The sequence below is a fragment of the Phyllostomus hastatus genome, unplaced genomic scaffold (genome assembly GCF_019186645.2).
Source record: "Phyllostomus hastatus isolate PE091 unplaced genomic scaffold, TTU_PhHast_1.1 phas_scaffold_193, whole genome shotgun sequence".
In the NCBI taxonomy this organism is placed as follows: domain Eukaryota; kingdom Metazoa; phylum Chordata; class Mammalia; order Chiroptera; family Phyllostomidae; genus Phyllostomus; species Phyllostomus hastatus.
The window spans coordinates 3,171,399-3,187,517 of record NW_025334015.1 but is presented as its reverse complement, the minus strand read 5'-3'; the positions used below and the strand labels follow the sequence as shown (position 1 = coordinate 3,187,517).

Below are 16,119 nucleotides of genomic sequence, written 5' to 3'. Positions count from 1 at the left end.
TGGTAAGGAGACTGCTTCAGGACAATAGGAACCCAGGGATCAGCCCGGGGACCAGGGGGGTTGTAGCCCCCAGGCCCCGTGCTCCCGGGTCTGTTTCAGGGCACCTGGGAAAGCAGAGTCACTGTTCTCTCCCTGGACAACAGGGATTGGGCAACACCAGGGGAGGCCTTGTTGCTTGAAGGCACAGAGAGGGGAGTCGGACTGGGAGACAGTCGCACAGGGGCCGCAGGCACCCAAGCATAGCCCTGGGAGGGGTGAGTGCCCCCAGCCTGTGCGACCAGGGGCGGCCTGGACGTGTGCCCACACCTCCAGCCCGGTGGGAGTGTGGTTTTGTGGAAGACCCAGACCTCACAGCCCTGAACAAGGAAAGGGTGCGGGTGTTCCCGGGTTTCTGGAGCCTGCAGTGGTGAACTTGGGGGAGCATGCGCCCCTTCGGGATTTCCAACTTTCGCACTGTGAACCCGGAAGGGTTGCGGCACTTCGGGGGTTCCTGGAGCCTGCAAGGGGGAAATTGGTGGAGGTGCACACCCCTTTACGATCCCTGGAGCTTGCACCGTGAACCCGGAAAAAACATAGGAGCTCTGCAGGGGCCCCGGAACCTGGGAGACCACGGCAGTGAGCTCTGGAGAGCATGCTTGAGAGCGCCCATACTCACATCCAGGGTCCTGCAGGGGACGTCGGATTGGCTCAGGGGAGAGTGAGCTGCTGGCCCTGGGGACAGTGCCCCAGAGACTGACTGAGTTCTGACTGAGAAGAGTGAAAAGCATTCCAAAGGCCCCTTAGCTTGCTGAAGCCAGCAAGACCAGAAAAATTGGTTTAGACAGTTAGAAACCAACAAGAGGTTTTTTTGGGGGGCGGGGGGGGGGAATTGGGTCTTTTTTTTTTTTTTGGCTGTTGTTTGATTGTTTGATTTTCTCTTGTTTTTAAGTGACTTTTTATTATTTTTTTATTTTTTTTAAAGATTTTATTTATTTATTTTTTAGAGAGGGAAGGGAGGGAGGGAGAGAGAGAGAGAGAGAGAGAAAGAGAGAGAGAAACATCAATGTGCGGTTGCTGGGGGTTATGGCCTGCAACCTAGGAATGTACCCTGGCTGGGAATCGAACCTGGGGCACTTTGGTTCCCAGCCCGTGCTCAATCCCCTGAGCTACGCCAGCCAGGGCTGACTTTTTATTTTTTAATTCTTATTATTTTTATATCTCTCAATTCCTTATGTTTCTCTTCCTTTCATCCTAGTATTATTCCTTCCACTCCAAATTTATCCATGGAATTTATGCATTCCATCTTCTGCTTCCCCCCCCCTTTTTTTTTCTGAGCCTGCAAGTTTGTATTATCTTTTTCTCGCTTTTCTAACATTTTTTATTTTAATAGTATTTTGGTATTCTTTTTCTTTCTGTATAATCTTCTTTGCTTGGCTGGTTATACTGTCATTTGATAGGTTCCCCCTGTTATCTCAGTCATGGTGTGTTGATAATTTACAGTCCTTCATTTGTGTTCCATTAGTACATCTCTCAAGGTTCTATACTCCTTATTCTTGTTATCTAGATCTCATAGATTCTGCCACATGATTGTTGCTTTAATATTACTGTAAATAAGACCTAGTTCATACAATTGTAAATACTACTCAACACCCCTCCCTGATCTCAGCCCACTTAGCAATTTCCTGAACTATATTATTCTGGGGGTTGTCTCTATTCTTTTACACACTACTCCTATTTACTAATTTTTATTCCCACCCTACCTCAGAATCTGACTTCCCACACCCTCACAGCTTTCTAGATCCAACTAACAATCCTTTTGTACCCAATAAGAGTTTTATCTTCTTTCCATCCTTTCTAAAACATGGCTAGTGGGGTGGAAGATCATGGTTAACACTATACATAGCCAAAGGATATCCCATCTCTTCTCTACTGGCTGCTACTGTAAATATCATAGAATACTGTATTGCTGTCTTAAACCATTTTGCTTTACTCCTCCAACTGATCACAAAAAAGAGTAGGGGGAAGCTGTGAACACCAGGATACACGAAGAAGACTGCACCACTGAATCTCACAGGTATTCTACCACAGAAGTTCACACCATAAACACAGGGAACCAGAACAGATCAATTTAAGAAACAGAGACTAACAAGAAGAGTCTCACAAACAATGAGAAGACAAAGAAACAATCCCCAAATGAAGGGAAAGAAGGAAGCCTCAGAAAGAATGCTAAATGAAATAGAGGCAACTCAACTATCAGATACTGAGTTCAAAACAATGATTATCAGGAAGCTCAATTAACTCACAATGAGCTACCAGAAATTACAGGGAAGCTACAATGATCTCACTGCAAAGTATATCAACATGAAAAAGGAAATAGAAACTCTCAACAAGGGCCAAAAGGAAATGAAGAATACAATTTCTAAACTGAAGAACACAGTAGAAGGAATGAAAAGCAGGATCAATGAAGCAGAAGACCGGATTAGTGAATTGGAGTGCAAAGTAGAAAAAAAACACCCAGAAAGACCAAGAAAAGGAAAAGAGGCTCACAAAAAATGAAGAGGGGTTAAGAGAAATGCAAGACAATATGAAACATAATAATATCCGCATAATAGGCATACCAGAAGGAGAAGAAGAAGAGCAAGGGATAGAAAGCCTATTTGAAAAAGTAATGATGGAAAACTTCCCTAATTTGTTGAGAGAAAAAGTCACACAAATCCAGGAAACACAGAGTCCCAGTCAAGAGGAACCCGAAGAGGTCCACCTCAAGACACATCATAATTAAAATGGCAAAATTTCAAGACAAAGAGAGAATATTAAAGGCAGCAAGGGGAAAACACAAAGTAACATACAAGGCAGCCCCAATAAGGCTAACAACTGACTTTTCAATGAAAACACTCCAAGCCAGAAGAGAATGGCAAGAAATATTCCAAGTAATGAGAACCAGAGGTCTGCAACCAAGGCTACTTGAACCAGCAAGGCTCTCAATCAAGATAGAAGGCCAAATAAGAAGCTTCCCAGAAAAAGAAGTCTAAAAGAATATTCTTCCACAAAACCAGCTCTGCAAGAGATGCTAAAGGGACTGCTTTAAGGAAAGGAAGGAAAAGAGAGAGAGAGAGAGAGGAACACATGTACATAAATGGCAATAAATAAGTACCTATCAATAGTAACCTTAAATGTAAATGGATTAAATGCTCCAATCAAAAGACACAGAATAGCTGAATGGATAAGAAAACATGACCCACACATATGCTGCCTACAAGAGACCCACCTCAGGATAAAAAGACCTGCACAGGCTGAAAGTGAAGGGCTGGAAACAAATTTTCCAAGCAAATGGACAGGAAAAAAAAAGCCAGGGGTAGCAATACTCATATCAGACAAAATAGACATCCAAAAAAGGGCCATAAAGAGAGACCAAGAAGGTCACTTCACAATACTCAAGAGAAGAATCCACCAAGAAGACATAAATATTGTAAATATATATGCACCCAACATAGGAGCACCCAAATACATAAAGAAAATCTTAGAGGACTTCAAGAAAGATATGGACAGCAACACAATTATAGTGGGAGATTTTAACACCCCGCTGTCAAAAATGGACAGATCTTCCAAACAAAATATCAACAAAGATATCATGGCATTGAACAATACCCTAGATGAAATGGACTTAACTGATATATACAGAGCCCTCCATCCCAAAGAAGCTAAATACACATTCTTTTCAAATGTACACGGAACATTTTCAAAGATAGACCACATGATAGGACACAAAACAAGCCTCAAGAATTTCAAGAAAATTGAAATCATACCAAGCATTTTCTCAGATCACAAGGGACTGAAGCTAGAAACCAACTCCAAGGAAAAAAATCCCCAAACACTTAAAATCATGGAGATTAAACAATGAATGGGTCAAGAATGAAATTAGGGAAGAAATCAAAAGGTTTCTGGAAACAAATGAAAATGAACTCACAACAACCCAAAACTTATGGGACACAGCTAAGGCAGTCCTGAGAGGGAAGTTCATAGTAATATAGGCATACCTAAAAAAGACAGAAATTTTTCAAACAAACAACCTAACCCTACGCCTACAAGAACTCGAGGAACAACAACAAAGACAGCCCAGGGCAAGCAGAAGGAAGGAAATAACCAAGATCAGAGCAGAATTAAATGACATAGAAACTAAAACCACAATTTTAAGGATCAATGAATCCAGGAGCTGGTTCTTTGAAAAGATAAATTCAACAAGCCTTTAAGCAGACTCATCAAGAAAAAAAGAGAGAAGACTCAAATAAACACAATCAGAAATGAAAAAGGAGAGATTACAACACATACCACAGAAATACAAAGGATTGTAAGAAATTACTATGAAGAACTGTATGCCAAGAAATTTGAAAACCTAGGTGAAATGGACAAATTTCTAGAAAAATATAATCTTCCAAAAGCCAATGAAGAAGAAGCAGAAAGCCTGAACAAACCAATAACAGCAAAAGAAATTGAAGCAGTAATCAAAAAACTCCCAACACACAAAAGCCCTAGATCAGATGGTTTCACAGGAGAATTCTACAAAGCATTTAAGGAAGAGCTAACCCCTATCCTTCACAGACTATTCCAAAAAATCCAAAAAGATGGAAGACTCCCAAACTCTTTTTATGAATAGAGTTTGAATAGCTGCTGCAATTTTGAGAAAGAAGAGTAAAGTAGGAGGGATCACAATACCTGACATTAAACTATGCTACAAGGCCACTGTAATCAAAACAGCTTGGTACTGGCATAAAAACAGGCACATGGACCAATGGAACAGAACAGAGAGCCCAGAAATAAACCCAAGTCTCTATGGTCAACTAATATTTGACAAAAAAGGCAGCAACATAAAATGGAGTAAAAATAGCCTCTTCAACAAATGGTGTTGGGAGAACCAGACAGCTATGTGCAAAAAAAAGTGAAATTAGAGCACCAACTTACACCTTACACAAAAATAAATTCAAGGTGGATAAAAGACTTAAATATAAACTGTGACACCATTAAAGTCCTAGAGGAGAACGTAGGTAGGAAAATCTCAGATATTTCACACAGAAACTTTTTTACTGACATGTCCCCTAGAGCAAGGGACATACATAAAGGAAAGAATAAACAGATGGGATCTCATCAAAATTAAAAGCTTCTGCATGGCTAAAGAAAACAGTATCATAATAAAAAATAGAACCAACTGTATGGGAAAACATATTTGCCAATGATACCTCAGACAAGGGTTTAATCTCCAAAATATATAAAGAACTTACATGACTCCAGTCTAAGAAGACAAGCAACCCAATTAAAAAATGGGCAAAGGACTTGAACAGACACTTCTCCATAAGGACATACAGAGGATCCAAAGACACATGAAATGATGCTCAATATCGCTAGTTATCAGAGAGATGCAAATTAAAACCACAATGAGATACCACTTCACACCAGTCAGAATGGCCATCATAAACAAAGCAACAGACAACAAGTGTTGCAGAGGTTGTGGAGAAAAGGGGACCCTAGTACACTGTTGGTGGGACTGCAGACTGGTACAACCACTATGGAAAGCAGTATGGAACTTCCTCAGAAAACTAAAAATGGATCTGCCTTTTGACCCTGCAGTTCCACTGCTGGGACTATATCCTAAGAATACTAAAACACCAATCCAAAAGAACCTATGCACCCCGATGTTCATAGCAGCACAATTTACAATAGGTAGGTGCTGGAAGCAACCTAGATGCCCGTCAGGAAATGAATGGATCAAAAAACTATTTGACATTTACACAAAGGAATTCCATGCAGCAGAAAGAAAGAAGGAGCTCCTACCCTTTGCAACAGCTTAGATGGAGCTAGAAAGCGTTATGCTAAGCAAAATAAGCCAGGCAGTGAAAGACAAATACCATATGATCTCACCTTTAACAGGAACCTAATCAACAAAACAAAGAAACAAGCAAAGTAAGCAAAGACACTGAAATAGAGGACAGGCTGACAGTGACCAGAGGGGAGAGAAGAGGGAATTTCAGGGGAGAATGGGAAGGGTTTACAGGAACAAATTTAAAGGACATATGGACAAAAACTAGGGGGAGGGTGGTGATGGGAGGGAAGTGGGGAGGGTTGGGTGGGTGGGCTGGAATGGGAGTAAAAGGGAGAAAACTGTACTTGAACAATGATTAAAATAAAAAATAAAAATAAATTCAATACATTACAGGTATAATCTCTACCAACCAATGTAGAATTAACCTAGACTGGCAAGGAAACAAATACAGGGTGTGGCAAAAGTAGGTTTACAGGTTTTCATTGCAAAACAGTACAATAATTAATAAATAACAATACAAGAATAAATTTTGTGTTTCAGGTACTCAAAATTGTGAACCTACTTGTGCCCCATGCTGTGTTCTGGAATTAGCATAACTGATACAGTCACAGGGGAAAGACACGGCGCCACATGTCCTGTTGTGTTTGCTGCCACTTTCTGCTCTTTCCCTTTCCATATTGAAGGTCTGAGCTTCTCTGGGCTGCCTCTACTCGCCCCCCCCAACCCCCGAGTTGTTAACTAATAAAAGCCCACCGCCTGACCATGAAAACAACAAACCTTTCTAATTTTTGGAACAAACATCTGATCAGGAAACAGAAAGATACATTCTGCAACATAAAATGATAAACTGCACTGCAAAGGCCCTTAGGCTTTCGAACAAGGGCTGCAAACTGCTGTGAACACAATCCTCAATCTCTCAACAGAGCCCACAGTTAGGAAAGGACTGGCCTGTTTGGCAGCTGGGGACTGGAGCCTGCTGAACTCCAAGCACACCCCTGTCCTAACTGTGTGGTTGTGGGAAAGTGCCTGAACCTCTCTCCACCCAAGTTTCCTCAGAGGGGATAACACGGCATACCACACAGGACTGATACAAGGATAACTTCCCCGGGGTTCAGAACACACCTGGCTGTGAATACTATATGCATGTAAGTGTGTGGTCTTCCTTTATAATGGTAGGTGTACTGCAATTAGCATTTCTGTGTACCAGCGATGGCAGGACGGTACACTGAGGGCTGGTTTCCCTGCCTTTCCTCCAACCTTTCCCAGGCTGGCACCAGCACACCCTTTTACACATGGCTGCCACAGTGCAGCTTTCCATACATTTTTTTCCTTGGGCCCTCCCTTCAACTCACCTTTATTGATTTCCGATTTTTTCAGTTTCAAGATGTTTCTGGAAATAGCTCTGTTATGAAGGGAATGCCACATTCCTAATTCAAATGCAATTTTTGCTTTGGGCAAGGTTTTTATTGGACGGGCAGTCTGAGCACAGACAGGAGCTCCCGCCCTCTGTAAGATGTGGGTTCGTCCTCAGTCCCAGCCTCAAGGTAGCACCTCTCGGAGCAGCTGGGACGGGGTGTTCTCCTGAGCTGGCTAAGCCCTGTGTGCTCTGGCTCCTTGCCCCACATAGCGGAAATTAAACCATCCTTCCCACCAGGCAGCTGTGAGGATTAGGCAATTTTGGTGACAATGCCTAGAAAATGCCCAGCCATCAGTAAACTCTAAATACGCGTTATCTTTTGTCACCAAGTGCATGATTGTGTTAAATATCATGCTACATTTATCACTTAAATGTACATTTATTCAATCACGTTGAGTTCATGTTTAAATCCCTCCACTGGACGAAACTGGGTTCATGTTTCTGTTTGCCACCACAGCTGAGTGCATGCATGTTGCAGTCACGGTGGAGGGCGTTTTCAGAGAAACATGATAAGGGTTTCATCTCATGTAATCATTTCACAACCATGTAGGGCAGGCACCAGCCACTCTGCCCAGTTTCCAAGGACGACCCCAGGCCCTGCAGGGTGACGGCTGGGTACAGAGCTGGGTCTGTCCACCAGGCCTGTCCCCATGGGTCAGCTACAGTATTCATTCCCTTTACTCTGCTGAACTTCACTTTCGTGACACTAGTATCTCCTTATGTGTTCACTTTGATATGACTATTACACCTCTACAGGTTCATTTCCATGTACATTAATAAGAATTGTTTCAGTAAGTACGAGCTCTAAGTGACCCTTGAGCACAAAAGACACATGCTGGACATGACTAGGCAGAAGGTCAGTCCTCAGGCCAGGCTCCTCAAAGCAGCCCGAGCCCAGACACAAGGCTATGACCCTCTGTGGGGCAGCAACCTCCCAGAGGGCGGATGGGCAGCAGCACTCACGTAGTGACAGTGTTGAAGCCACAAGCCTTCAGCTTCAGGAGGCGGTCTCTCCAGTACTCCCTGGGCACCCGGAAATAGTGGATGGAGCCCCCAAAGATCAGGAACTTGTGCCCCTCCAGTGTGAAGTATGGGGTACTCTCAGCTGCGCTTTGCATCTGAAGTCCCACAGTTCGGTTCTTCAGCTCAAGAGGGGTCAGGTGAGACCAATTAAACCTGCTGAAAGAGAAACTGAGAGAGAAAAGAGACGGAGAGAGAGATGGACAGGGACAGACAGAGACAGAAGAGGCTGCTGAGCCCTCGAGGAGAAAGAAGTCCTTCTTAGCAGGACTGCTCTGTGCACCCTTCTGATGCTATTTTCTCCAGAAAAGGGGAGAACGCTGCTCCCCGCCCCCCAGCTCTCCCCTCTCACACAAACCTGTACTGGTGCAACTGCGACTCAGTTTCTCCAGAAATAAGGTCCTCTTTTTGGTTCACCCGAGGAGCAAAACCTGACCAGACAAATGGCAGGAGGAAGATGCACGTGACTCTTGCCCACGAAAGGCACCGGCTGAAAGAGAAAAAGAACAGTGACAAGGGGAGGGCGCGGCCTCCTCGAACTAGAGAGGCCCGGGCGCTGGCCCAGAGGCGGTGGGGTGGAGGCGGGGCTCCTGGGCCTGCCTGATGCTAGGAAGGCTGGGGCTTTGCCTGGAACCCCCACCCGAGACCCCTGCCCGGGACCCGCCCGGGACCCGGCCCCCAGCACACATACAAGCAGGACTAACCCACAGTCCACAGCCGTCAGGACAGAAAACAGAGGCGCGACTTTTAGTCCCAGAAGCCTCGGTCAGGAAAGAGGGCTGCGCACTGGGCAACATGGTCCCAGGAAAAAGGGGAGGAGGACTCGGGCTCAGTGACAGGTGGCAGCTCTTCATCCACCGGGCTCAGGAAGGACGCCAAGTCCGGGCCGTGGACAGAGCCCACGCGCATAACCAAGGTACGGGAGGAAGAAAGCGTGTAAGGGCAGCTGAGTCCTGAAGGGCAGGGAAGGGCAGTGCTGTCACCTGAAGCGGGGCCGGGAACTCATGTCCGAGAGGCCAGGGCACCGAGGTCCCACGCTGCCGCCGCTGCCTCCCCGTGAGGACACCGCCAGGCTCAGGTGCGCTGCGTGCCGGGAGCCTGGGACCTGGCAGCCGCCGCCACCGCAGTCACCCCGGCGAGAAGGGCAGCGCCCCGCATCGGACCCAGGACTTGGAGCCGCCTGCCCGTAGTCTCTCAGCCAGGGAAGTAAGGAGGGAGGGGCCCCGATGAGCGCCCCGACCTTGAGTTTCCTTAAACTGTGTCACCAGCCAAGTGGAACAGAAAGGCAGATACGAGTGGGAGGATGGGAGGACAGCTGGCCCACGCCACGTATCAGAAAGCAGGGAGGTCTGATTCGGCCGCTTCAGCAGCTTCGGCAAGGGCCGCTTGGTTCCAGGGATCAGATGCATCATTCGCACAATGAAATCAGTTTCAGCACAAGTACTACTAAAATGACGTTCCACGGAGTGCAATGGCCAGACACGCGAGGGGCGCAGGCTGCCCTGAGCAGTAAAGTTTTCTCACACCTAACGTCGGTAAATGTGTGCAAACTGTCAGGAAGGAAAGTGGGAATAGCTTCAAGTGTTTGCACAAGTATGTGCGAGAACAGTTTGGAATCCCTTGGTTACAAAGTAGCAGGAGGTGGGGCTGGAAAGACCAGATCTGGAGGAGGTAAGTCAGGGAGAACTAGGATGCAGCGCTAAGCAGGACCTAGGCCAGAATCTAGCTTTATGGAGTGTACTTACTTGGCTGCAAGGTGGAGGCTAGGTGGGGAACAGACAGGCACTCCTAGCAGACCTGGAGATCCAAGGGTGAGGCTAGGATTGTTCTCCTGGTAGTAACCAGAAGCCAGAAGAGGATGTGGATTCAGGGAAAGTTTCAGGTGGAACTGGTAGCTCTTGGAAACTGGTTGGATGAGGCAGGTGACAGAGAGGAGAATGACAACCAACATGTTTTGGGCTTACACGACGTGGAAAGATGATGGTGACATTTACTGAGACCAGAAGCACAGATGTGACAGAGGTCCCAGTAGAGGGAGAGGAGCAATGCACCCGGTTTGGGACAAGCTGGATATGAAGTTCTTGTGAGGACAATGAAATATTCTGATGGTGTCTTTCTGAAGCCTCTGCTTTTCCTCCCCCATTCGAAGAAACAGCGCCTGGAACAACAGACCGCAGTGTTCCAGGAGCAGTGTGGGATCTTTTCTCTCACCTCACTCACACAGTACGCTTTCCTCCCTGAGACCTCAGCTCCCTGGAAGTTTTGTAGACTATCCATCTTTTTTCCATTCTGATGTTGGAAGCAATGGACTTGGGCGACTTTCTACATCTTACACAGAAACATAATATTTAACTCCTTTGAATATACCTTGTTGGATAAATTTGGGTTTACAGCCAACAAAATTTCATTCTTCTTTGTCAAGATTTTTCAGCTATTCTGGGATCTTTGCCTTTTTGTATAAAATTTATAATAAGCTCATCTATTTCTACAAAAAGCCATGGTAAAATTTTGATAAACATTGCATTAGACCCATACATCCAACTGGGCAGAACTGACATCTTCACTGTGTTGAGTCTTCCGATCCATGAACGTGTGTGTCTCCGCATTCATTTAGACTTTCTCCCACTTGTGATTTCAACATGCAGATACTGTGCATGTTTTGTTAGGTTTATACGTGAGGATTTTAAGTGGTATTGAACTTTTAAGTTCACTTTCAACATGTTCATTGTTAGCACATAGAAATGCAATTGAGTTTCTTGTATTGATTTATATTCTGGAAACTTGGTAAACTGACTTTATTGATTCTAAGAGGTTGTTTTAGACATTGAAAATTCATTTCCTTGGGATTTTCTACATAGGCAATCATGTCATCTGCAAATACAGTTTTATTTCTTTTCAAACTCTGTCTTTGATTTCTTTTTTTCTTTTACCTTCTTGTGGTAGCTAGGATTTTTAGTGCTATGTTTTCTAGGGTGTTGAGAGCTGACATCCTTACCTTATTCCCTGTATTAGGTGGAAAACATTCAGTCTTTCACCAGTAAACATTTTAGCTGTGGGGCTTGTGTGTATGTTGTTCATCAAGTTCTAGTAGTTCTCTTCTCTTCCAGTTTGCTGAGATGTTTTATTATGAGCAGTGTTGGATTTTGCAAATACTGGGACACTCTCTCCATTGTCTACCACATTACTATCTTACTTCCTTCTTGAAAGATACCTTTGACAGATACAGAATTTGCAGTTTGTGATATAATAAGAAATATACATTTGGTCTTCATTCCCAGTTCCTGGCACAGAGTTCTTAAGATACTTGGAATTTCCTGCATTACAAGGATGAGAAGAAGAGCATCTTTTGTTATTTATAACAAGTCTTTTTCAATCACACCTGAGTTTATATTAATGAGGTGACTTTTTGGAAAGCCCTTAAGGATAAGGAGCTGGTTGCTAGGGGACCCAACCCTGTGATTAGAGCATTGGAACTTTCATGCCACCCCACCCCCCCAACACTAACCTCTGGGGAGGGGGAGGCTCTAGAGGTTGAGTTAATTACCAATGGCCAATGATTTCATCAACCATGCCTACATAATAAAGACTCCATGAAAATGCTATCTGAAAAAGTTCAGGGGGCTTCCAGGTTGGTGAGACACTGAGGTAGTGGGAGAAAGATGCACCCAGTAAAGGCACAGAAGCTTCCTGCCCCTTCCCTAGGCCTGACCCTGTGCAGCTCTTCCATCTGCCTGCATTATATCCTTTACGATGAGCCTGTAAACCTAAGGAAGTGTTTTCCTAGTTCTGTGAGCAGTTCCAGGAAACTACTCCATCTAAGGAGGAGGCCATAGGGACCTCAGATTTGTAGCCTGCTGATCAAAAATACAGGTGGCCACCTGGACTCGCATCTAGGGGAGGGGATGTCACGTGGGTCTGGGCCTTGACCCTGAGGGGTCTGTGCTGACTCTGGGCAGTTAGTATGAGAACTAAGTTAAAGCATAGGACACCCAGTTGGTATCTGCTTAGAGCTGGAGAATTGGTTGGTGTGGAGAAACCCACACATTGGGTATTAGAAGTGCTGCATGATGAAAGGAAAGAGGCTTTTCCATGAAGTCGACACCAGTGTTCTTTCAGCACTTGAAAAATATGGCGCCACTTTCTTTGGCCTATGTAAAATAAGGTTGTATTCCATGTCTCACAATTTTCTGTAACTCCAAGCAAGTAATGCATCACTTCTCTCTGGCTGCTTTCAAGAATTTTTTCCTTTATTTTTAGTTTTCTTTTACTTTCTTTCCCTTTTCTAGTGTTTCAACTTTTTGAAGACTTTATGTTTTAGAGTAGTTTTAGGTTTATAATAAAAATGAGGATCATCTCATTTTTTAACAATACAATAAAAATTCAGGGTCCATGCCTGGTTCTCATATTTATGTTTTCTTCTAATTTCTGATAATTCTTTATAAATTAATCTAGAACTCTTAATTAAGTATCCATGCTACAGCAAACTGTATATTATATGGTTTCTCATACTTATTCTTCAATAAACTTAGACATTTAAATAAAATGAAATTAGGACAATTTTTATCATCTTAAAATCTAGATAGAGGGCTTCATCCAGCCAGGGTGGAATAACATGGAACAGATTTATCCTCCTGCCTTAAGACAGCTAGAAAACCATGCAAGACAAAAGTGTTTGGATGTATATCCATTATTCATTTAAAAAATTTTAAAGACTTTTCAGATGTTGGGCAGAAGGCACCATAGGTCTGTGACCCCTGAGTAAGAGGAAGCCAACAAGATAAGCCCTGAGCTTACTGCCTGCAAGGAGCTTCCAGTATGGAAGGAATCTAAGCACAAGGAGGGAATCTAAACAGAGCCCAGTGTTCTTGCTAAGTTGAGAAAATAGAGATGAAAACGCAGGGGCACCCAGGCAGCTACTTTGCAGAACAAAATACCAGAGAGGAGAAATCTCTACAGGGAGTTTCTGTACAGTTCCTGTTCCTCTACAGAAACCTGCAGAAACGAGGCTTTGGCTCAGAGTCTTTGGCTCAGTTTGAACTGGGCATGTGAGGAAACTACCAAGGCTAGGGAAAGAGCCACTAAAAAAAGCAGAAAAACTCTTCCAGGCTGGAACAGCTCTGCAAATAGTTCACATTGTACCAGCCAGAGGGCAAAGATGATCTCTTAATGTTTCATAAGACTACTGAAGTCTATACACCTCTAACAAAGCTAAAAATCAAGTCTTGAAGAGATCATACTAATTACAAGTAACTTAGTGGCATCCCAGGACAAAGCTCAAAAATATCTAAAGAATTACAGCATATCCATTAAACAACAACATAAAATTCACAATGTCCAGCATCCAATAAAAAAAGGCCATCTGTGCAAGAATTAGGGAACTATGATGCATAACCAGACAAAAACTCAATTAATAGAAACATACTTACATGTGATGTAGATGAAGGAGCTGGCAGAAAAGCATATTAAAATAACTTTTATAATTATACTCCATATGGTAAAGGTTGAGGAAAACATGAGCATGATAAAAAGTAAACTGAAGATTTGCAATATATCCAAACTTCCGGTGATTAAAAATACAATATCCAAAATGAAAAATAGACTGAATGGATTAACAGCATATTAAACACTGCAGAAGAACAAATCAGTGAACCTCAATAGACAGGAAGAGAAATTATCCACATTAATGACAGAGAGAAATTAACAGAGAAAACACTGGCATTCTCTGAGACAGTATCCAGTGGTCCGGCATATGTGTAGTTGGTGTCCTGGAAGGAGGAGAGTAGGAAAAAATACTCAAAGAAATAATGGCCACAATGTTTCAGATTTGATGTAAAGATGTTTACCTTAGATCCATGATTAATAATTGCAATGCAGAATAATCATCAAGAAATCTCAAGCCAACCCTGGCTGCTGTGGCTCAGTGGACTGAACACCAGACTGCAAACCAAAGGGTCACTGGTTCAATTCCCAATCAGGACACATGCCTGGATTGCAGGGGCCAGGTCCCCAGTAGGGGGCACACAAGAGGCATCCGCACATTTGATATTTCTCTCCCTCTCTTTCTCCCTTCCTTCCCCTCTGTCTAAAAGTAAATAAATAAAATCTTTAAAAAGAAATCACAAACCAAGAAGAGAGTCTTCACCAGACCTCACCATGCAGGCACCTCTGACCTTGGGCTTCCAGATTCTAGGTCTGTGAGAAATAAGTATCTGTTGCTTAAGGCCCCCAGTCTATGCTATTTTGTCATGGGAGCCTGAACAGGCACTAGATTCATTGGTAGTTAATGAAAACCAGCAAAATTTGTAAAAGTAAAATTTAGCCACTTTTACTTGTATACCACGCTTGCTTTAGAAAACTATTTAAAGTAGTAAGATGTTTATTATAGGAAATGAAAAATGCTCATTTGAGCTATAAAATGGACTCAGTAGTCCCCCAGTAATTTATTTGATCCATGATGATGGATAGTTGATAACATCAGATAGAGGGAGAGATGAGACATCTTCTTGCTAGTCAGAAATCTTCAGATCCCTAGTTTTAAGTTTATTGCTGATAAACATTCAAATTTCAAGTAAATTGATAATCTCCTCCATCAGACTGAGCTAGAAATAAAATGGATGTGCTACATGTCATACAGTGCACTGGTACAAAGGGAAATGAAGCAGACAGCTTCAGCTCTATCCCTTAGAACCAGAATCTCTAAGTGAGGTTTTCTGTGGCAGGTAGCCCATCTCAGCTGCTATCTCTGGTTTAGTGTCACTCAAATGTGTCCTTTTTTAGGGGGGAGGACCACTGAATCCTCTAGATGCATTCATTAGTTAAGGAAATGGAAAGGCATGCATGAATCTAGGTAAGAATCCAAGGTTAAAATGTTTTATCAAGCCTGGCTGGTGTGACTTGGTTGGAGCATCATCCCGTAGACTGAAATGTTAGGGAGTTCAATTCCCGGTCAGGGTGTATATGAGATGGCAACCAATCAATGTTTCTCTTTCTTTCTCTTCCTTCCTCTCTCCCTGAAAGTAATGAAAAAGTATCCTTGGGTGAGGACTTAAAAAAATGTGTTATCAAAGGTGTTTTCACCCTGGCCCTTGTTGGGTGGCTCAGTTGTTTAGAGTGTTATCCTGAATACCAAAATGTCATGGGTTCAATCCCCAGTCAGGGCACATACCGTGCCTTTGTTGTGGGTTAGATGTCCAGTCAGGGCACATATGGGAGACAACCAATTGATGTTTCTCTCTCACATCAACATCTGTCTCTCTGTCTTTCTCTCTCTGCCTTCCTCTCTTTCTAAAAGCAATAAATATCTTTTGGTGATGATTGAAAAAATAAAATAAATAAAGAAGTGTTTTTCTCAGTAAACTAAAGTTAATATGTGAGCAGGTTGAGGTGGAAAGATTGGTCTCTGCTTCAGTGCAGCTTTGATTATGGAAACAACGCCAGGTCTCTAGCTGGTACAATAGGAAAGGAAGACCCACCCTGTAGGGTGAACAGTAAGCAGGCTGTTCTTCTTGCAGATAACCTGAGCCATTATAAGTTAAGAGTTGGAAAGGAATTGTCTTTAAAAATATTAAAAAGCTTTGTCCTAAAGTGATTCATTTCCATCAAGTTTTTTCTGTCATTAACAGCTAACATTTACCAGGCACTCATGGGCCAGGCATTGTTGTGTTAGTATTTCTTATCTCAGCTCTCACTGCCTCATAAGGTGAGTGCCATCATGACCCCTACTTTAGCAATGAGGAAACTAGTGCACAGAAGTTTCAGTGACTTGTGTCAAGTCACACAGCAGGTTGCTGACAAAGCTGGGATTTGAATAACCCCTAGTAATCAAGTTAGGTCTCTCATTGCACAGATGCTCGTTTATTCAATTCCATTCAGCTGGACTCAGCTCAGC

The 16,119-nt window shown here is 43.4% G+C and overlaps 1 protein-coding gene across 1 annotated transcript in view; it reads right to left on the bottom strand.

The window, feature by feature from the left end:
• Positions 1–9,365, bottom strand: part of GLB1L3 (galactosidase beta 1 like 3) — a 46,380-nt gene extending 37,015 nt beyond the window's left edge. The window contains exons 1-3 of the mRNA XM_045860296.1: positions 9,215–9,365; positions 8,590–8,721; positions 8,175–8,402 (exon numbers count right to left, since the gene is read on the bottom strand). Of these exons, the coding sequence (XP_045716252.1) occupies positions 8,175–8,402; positions 8,590–8,721; positions 9,215–9,237 (383 nt within the window). The 5' untranslated portion in view covers positions 9,238–9,365. The remainder of the gene's footprint in view (positions 1–8,174; positions 8,403–8,589; positions 8,722–9,214) is intronic.
• Positions 9,366–16,119: the final 6,754 nt, after the last annotated feature.